The sequence below is a fragment of the Cebus imitator genome, unplaced genomic scaffold (assembly GCF_001604975.1).
Source record: "Cebus imitator isolate Cc_AM_T3 unplaced genomic scaffold, Cebus_imitator-1.0 Scaffold50, whole genome shotgun sequence".
Taxonomy (NCBI): Eukaryota; Metazoa; Chordata; class Mammalia; order Primates; family Cebidae; genus Cebus; species Cebus imitator.
In genome coordinates, this window is record NW_016107365.1 from 2,604,520 (window position 1) to 2,611,494 (window position 6,975).

Genomic DNA, 6,975 nt, shown 5'->3' on the forward strand with positions numbered 1-6,975 from the left:
AGGTGCACTCAGGAGAGAAGAAAGGCTCATTTACCTGATAAGCTGCTCTGAGGTGAGAAAATAGTGTGCAGGGTGATATTGAGCTCTATTCTGCAGTTCGATCAACATGTTTCTACATCTTGGCCCTCACATAGCAGCCTGTCTGGCTGCCATCTGCCAAGCTCTTGCTTTTCTTTCTGTTTTGCATAAAGCTTTTGCTTTTAATATGCTGCTATTAAGTACAGAAAAACAAGAGCATACCAGACTTCAGGGATCTGCCTGCTTCTCTTCTGCCTTTTAACAGAGCTTAGTTCTTTTACCATTTGTTATTGTCAAATACAACACGAGTTCAGAGAAGGAGGATGGTTGCTACGCATCGAAGAAATTGGCAGGAAACAGAAGAGGTTTATAGGATCTTCTCTTTTGCCACTCCCATCTTGATAACAAGTGGAAGTACATTTGCAAAATTATATTGAAAATAATGAGAAAATGCACTTTTCTTTATAGCCAACTCTTATATGGACCTAGTTTCAAATGAAGTTATGAGGAAATGGCTCTTGTGACTAAACGTTGATTAATGTGCTGTGAGCTCTGAACCAAGGATGAGAAATGGGAGGAAATCAAACTAAGGAATAAGGAGGAAGTGCTCTGGGTGCCTTGTCTAAGAGATTGAACCCTCAAATCTTGGGAATACCCATATTTTGTAAACCAGAGACTCTGGACTTAGGTTATTTTGTATGTCCTCTCTTATTTGTTACCGTTTTTCAAGTTATGTTTTAATCATCTATAGCTTTGGGCTCTAACATATATATACGCATAGGCCAGAGTTTAATGGGGGTCAACAGCATCCCTGGAAGCCGACATCTTGTTAGCAGGTATAATTAAAGAGAGATCCTAAGAAAAGATGATTCTGGCGGCAGGGACACCCAAAAATGAAAGGCCAAATTGAGTAGGGGCTCCTTTCCAACAGGCACTCTCTTGCTACAGTAAATCTTGAATGTTGTTTCAATTTTATTTTATTTTTACTACACAAAGTACTCTAAGGCCAAGTGTGGTGGCTCATGCCTGTAATCCCAGCATTTTGGGAGGCCGAGGTGGGAGATCATCTGAGGTCAGGAGTTCAAGACTAGCCTGGCCAACATGATGAAATCCTGTCTCTAGCCAGGTGTGGTGGCCTGTGCCTGTAGTTCCAGCTACTCTGGAGGCTGAGATTGTGCCACTGCACTCCAGCCTGGGTGACAGAGCAAGACTCTGTCTCAAAAAAAAAAAAAAAAAAAGTACTCCATCCTTTAAGAAGTACACTCAAACCCAAAAGAATTCTTTTGAAAATATTTAAAGTAATGTGAGAAAACTAAATCAAGAACTTAAATAATGACATTTTCCACAAACTCTAGGATCAAGCAACAATTAAAGAGTGAGTAAACTGGGCACGATGGCTCATGCCTGTAATCCCAGCACTTTGGGAGTCTGAGGTAGGCAGATCAACCACTTGAGGTCAGGAGTTCGAGATCAGCCCGGCCAATGTGGTGAAACCCCTGTCTACTAAAAATACAAAAATTAGTTGAGTGTGGTAGTGCACGCCTGTAATCCCAGCTACTCGGGAGGCTGAGGCATGAGAATTGCTTGAACCTAGGAGGTGGAGGTTGCAGTGAGCTGAGATCGAGCACTCCAGCCTGGGCGACCAAGTGAGACTCTGTCTCAAAAACAAACAAACAAACAAACAAGAGTTTGTGTAGAAGATAATGGAATTATTACATATTCAAGGTCTCATCTATCCTGACATTTCTGTGATGTTCGTCATCACTCATTCATTCACTGAACATTTACTGAGTGACTCTTAAGTGACATACCTATCGGCAGTGGCTTGTACACTGCTGTTATCTATGTCAGTTTTTAATATTTTCAAAATGAAATACATTTTGATAAGCAACGGCTAAGTGTGTGTGGCACAAATATTTTAAGGCGTTTGAGTGAGCTACCCACTCAGGGCCTTATCTATGCTCTGCCAGAATGTATGTGCATCCCTGGAAACCTCACTTGGGAGTGCAGAAGGTGGTTGATACCATACACACTCTTCCTATATACTACACAGTCTCGTCTGAAATTTAGTCACCATAATCACTGTTTACTATAAAGTTCCACAACTTAAACATCAGGCAATTACAGGATACGGTGTTTTGGCCCTAATGAGCCTTGCAAATACCTGAAATACACAGAATACTTATCTTCATTCCAGACTGACTCGTAAATTTTAGGGGAGCAGAAGAGTACGAATGAAGGCCAGTAACTGTTGTGAATACTATGCTAAATCGTCAGTAGGTTGTAACCACACATTGGAACACTAACAGAAGGAAAATGTATGCTTGACACTACTGAGAAATAATACTTTGTTATGCATGAATCTATAGCATTCAAACAGTTGAAGGATTTTACAAGTTAACTAATTTGTCATCTCTCTTACCTAAGCACTTCTGCTGCTCAAATTCTGACTCCAAAGCAGTCTGAAATGGGCAGGCATGCTATCTACAAATTTTCACTGCTTTTGGAAGTTCATCATTTGTTTTGAGGACATAAGACAAAATATATGAAGAAGAGTGTTTCTGGGTCCTGAATAGTGTTCTTCATGGGAGAGGGAATTTATGGTTATGAGCCAGTGTTCAGTATCAGATCACAAGTGGCAGAGGCACTCGTGTTTTTTTTAAGAAATTAATGTGTGTGTGTGTGTGTGTGTGTGTGTGTGTGTGTGTGTGAGTGATATGTAAGTTCCTTTAAAGCATGGAGTTAGGATAGAAGTCTCTCTTGCCCAGGTCTAAGGGGGGTAGGGTAGTGCTTCGTGATACTAGAAATTTAATGCCAAGCGTATTTGTTGTGTGACCTAGATGGCTGAAGTTTTTAAAAGTTCTTCAGCATTGCCGGGCGCGGTGGCTCAAGCCTGTAATCCCAGCACTTTGGGAGGACGAGGCGGGTGGATCACCAGGTCAAGAGATCGAGACCATCCTGGTCAATATGGTGAAACCCCGTCTCTACTAAAAATACAAAAAATTAGCTGGGCATGGTGGTGCGTGCCTGTAATCTCAGCTACTCAGGAGGCTGAGGCAGGAGAATTGCCTGAACCCGGGGGGCCGAGGTTGCGGTGAGCCGAGATCGCGCCATTGCACTCCAGCCTGGGTAACATGAGTGAAACTCCGTCTCAAAAAAGTTCTTCAGCATTGAGAAAAATCCAGTTAGACTTATCACTTAGAGAGCTGTAGCATATTTCTAAGTTTGGCTTTCCCCAAAACTAAGTGTAAATGTCACTGATATGAGGACTTTTTAAAGAAACAAAATAGCTAAGATATACAAAAATAGAGCAACTATGGCCAATCTTGTTTCATCCATTTTCACTTATATCCCCTCTCATACCCCCTACCCATAATAAATGACTTTCCTTCCAGCAAATCCTGAATGTTTTGCATCCTATATATTTCTAACACATACTCTTAAAAATGTATGTCCACAATACCATTATCTAAATATTTCCTATTCAACAAGCACTCACAGTTGAAAGGCACCTCATGATTTTTACTTCTGAGGATGAAAATAATTTCTCATGGTCATCTTATTTAGTGTTCATTGTTTTAAGTCACCCGAGGAGGTGTAATGTGCTACACTAAATCCATTTGTAGGGCTTAGCTTCAAGAACTGAAGATTCTGGACCTAGCTGGCCTGGTGGCAGTGAACTTGAGACCTCTACTAGAGTTTATTAGTATATTTTAACTTTTGGAAAGCAAGGTGTAGGAAGGGGATTTAGTCTTTCCATTAGGTCGAGGCATGTTAAGACTTGTTTCTTTTTCCAAAATGTTCAAGTTGCTAAGAGAACTATGGACTTTATTGTTTTAATGAACTGCCCGGGTCAGGAAGTCCCTCGGTTTCGGGTCACATTCCGCTCCCGCAGGCTTGCTGGCCGCCCCGGCTGGTCTGCTGCGGCGGTGCCAGAGGTCAGCGGCTGAGGCCGAACTCGGTGCCTGGGTCTCGCGCAGCTCCAGGGCTCTCAGGCGACACTGGGCGTTTCCTTTCCGGCTTCAGAAAGTTTTGTTTTGGTTCAAGGAAAGGCGCCTTGTTGACCAAAGGCTTCCCAGTCTCCTCCGGGTGGCCGGCGGCCAAGTTTCCTCCACTCCAGCGAGCCCAGACTATGGTCCGTTCGAGATCCTCGAAGGCCGGGGAAGGAGAAAACGAGTGCGCGGCCAGACTGCCGACTCCACCGCTGCTGGCTGGCCCTTCTCTTCGTTCTGTCTGTGTGCCAGTGCCCGTCGCACCGCAAACGGTGCCAGCTGTCTCCCCGATGACTCCTCAAGGACCCAGTTCTCCACCATTCCTAAGAGAACACTCAACCCAGCCGCGCCCGGGCTGCAGAGGTCTCCCAACACCCGGGAACGGGGCAGGGGCGCATGCGCACACCGTGGCCGAGGCATCTAAGTGTTCGCCCCGCGGCGGCAGCCGCTAGGTGGCGCATGCGCCCTGGAAGGTGCGGGCCGGTCTCTGGGAAGAAGGCGGCAGCGGCGGCTGCGGCGGCGACGAAAGGCGGGGGTGCGGTGGGGGCCGGGCCGTGTTTACAGAGCGGCAGGCGGGCGCGGACGCGGAACCCGGCGCGGCGGCGGCACGATGGTCATGGCGTATTTCGGCGAGAATTTTTGGGTAAGCTTAGGATGTTGGAAGTAGTGTGTTTCGGAGTCCAGGCTTTTGGCGCCTGAGCTCGGCCTGCGTGCGTTTCGGGCGGCGGCTCCTCGGGAAGGGCGAGCGTCCTCAGACCGCCGCCTGCCGCGTCCCGCCTGCTTGAGGTCCGGGGGGCGACCGGTCGCAGCCAGAGGATAGGGGCTCCCGGGCTGGAAGCCCTACTGGGGACGGGGGTTGTCAGCGCGGCCCGGGAGCCCTGCGGGGCCGCCAGCCGCCGGCGCTGGGACAAAGCGCCGGATGGGGCGGGAGACGGGATCCAGCCCCACCGGAGGCTCCCGGCGCCGGGCGCGCTCCGCGCGGGGCGTGCGCGGCGGCTCGGACGCGAAGGACGGGCCCGCGGCACGGCCGCCTCCCGCTGCGCTCTGGCTGGGAGCGCGGGGCGGAGGGGTTTCGCCTCCTGCCCGCACCGCGTGCCCCCATCTAAGCTAGCCCTTTTACCCCGGACCGTTTCCACGCCAAATCCTGTGTGGAATTGGGCTGGACAAGCACTTCCTCTCAGCCTCGCAGCTGGGCTCATGGGTCTGCGCCCAGGACTTTGCCTCTGGGCCTGTTCACAAAGCGTATAAAAGTTGATTTTAATGTAACTGAACTCCTTGGGCTTAAATGCATGGAGACTTCCCCTTACTCCTCTGTTCTCCTTCCCCTTCCTCATTCTTTCCACCCCTTCTCTTAGCTCTGTATTAGATTCTTCTTTGAAAATTTCTCAGGCTCCCTGTGGAGTATTTTTCTGCAGTTATTGTTTTTTTGTAATGGGAAGTACAGTTCAGCCATGTACAGGAAAGGAACGTGTTTACTCAGGTATCTTTCGTGAATCCTATTTTATGCCCTGACAGTTGCAAGTACCGCAGTTCATTTTCTTTGAGATTTAGACTTAAGAGGGTAATCTTATAGCTAGTAAGGAGTGTATCTTAAATTCTTATTTCTAAGTGTCTCAAGTGTGGTCTTGGTTAGTAATCAAATCAGTTCATAGTTATTAATGTCTTGAATGTACCTTGTTTTCCATAAAGAATGTATATACTAGACCTTAGGTGTTTTGTTTTTTAAACATCTTTATTGAGTTCACATTCTGTACCAGTACACCCATTTAAGGTGCACTACAATTCAGAGATTTTTCATATATTCATAAAGTTGTGCAGACATCACCACCTCAATTTTAGAACAATTTCATCATCCCAGAAAGAATCCCTAGCCCCATTAGCAGTCACTCCCCATTTCCCCCTGCCCCAGGCCTAGGCAACTAATGTATTTTCTGCCTCTCTAACTTTGTCTAGTCTAGACATATCCCAAAAAAGGGGCCATTGTGACTAGGTTCTTTCACTTAGCATAATGTTCTCAGTCTATCCATGATGTGCCATGTATCAGTACTAACTCCTTTTTATGGCCAAATAATATTCCATTTCATATTTTATTAATATTTATCCAATTAGTGATGGACATCTGGTTGTTCCCACTTTTTGGTTATGAATCATGCTGCCATGAACATTTTTGTGCAAGTTTTTGTGTGAACATGTTTTCATTTCTTTGGGGAATGTGATTCCTGGGTCAAATTGTAGATCTATTTGTAACATTTTGAGGAACTGCCAGACTATTCTGAAGTGGTTGTAGCATTTTACAATCCTACCAGCGATATCTGAGGGTTCCTCTCCACATGGTCACCAACACTTGTTATTTGTCCTTTTTATTATAATATCCTAGTGGGTGAACGTGAAGTAGTAGTATTATTTTCTTACGGTTTGGTTTGCATTTCTCTGATAGCTAATGATGTCAAACATCTTTTCATGTGCTTATTGCCTATTTTACGTTTTTTTTGGAGAAATGTCTGTATAGAGTAAAAATTAGGTTGTCTTTTTGTAATTGAGTTCTAAGAGTTTTTTTTTTTTTTTATTTGTTCTAAGAGTTTTTTTTTTTTTTTAATATTCTGGATACACATCTTATCTGATACATGATGTGCAAACATTTTCTCCCATTCTGTGGGTTACCTTTACATTTTCTTGATCCTGTTCTTTGAAGTAACACATTAAGTTTTTAATTTTCATGAAGTCTTGGTGAAGTCCATCTTATCTATTGTTTCTATTACTTGTGCTTTTATTGGATCTGGGAAGCCTTTGCCTAATTCAAAAATTACTCCTGTGTTTTCCTGTAAGGGTTTTATAGTTTTAGTTCTTCTAGTTAGGTCTGTGATCTGTGTTTGAAGTTAATTTTTGCGTATGGCACAAGGAAAGGGTAAAACTTCATTATTTTGCATTTGTATATCCAATTGTCAAACAGCATCTGTTGAAAACC

At 45.0% G+C, this 6,975-nt stretch overlaps 1 protein-coding gene across 6 annotated transcripts in view; it reads left to right on the top strand.

Annotated features, from left to right (window-relative positions):
* The first annotated feature begins 4,494 nt into the window (after nucleotides 1–4,494).
* FCHO2 (FCH and mu domain containing endocytic adaptor 2) overlaps nucleotides 4,495–6,975 on the top strand; it is a 131,912-nt gene continuing 129,431 nt past the window's right edge. For 5 of the 6 annotated variants that reach the window (XM_037738164.1, XM_017527618.2, XM_017527620.2 and 2 more), the window contains exon 1: nucleotides 4,506–4,653. In XM_037738164.1, the coding sequence (XP_037594092.1) occupies nucleotides 4,621–4,653 (33 nt within the window). In that variant the 5' untranslated portion in view covers nucleotides 4,506–4,620. Of the gene's footprint in view, nucleotides 4,654–6,975 lie in introns of all 6 variants that reach the window. The other variant, XM_017527623.2, reaches the window with a different exon arrangement.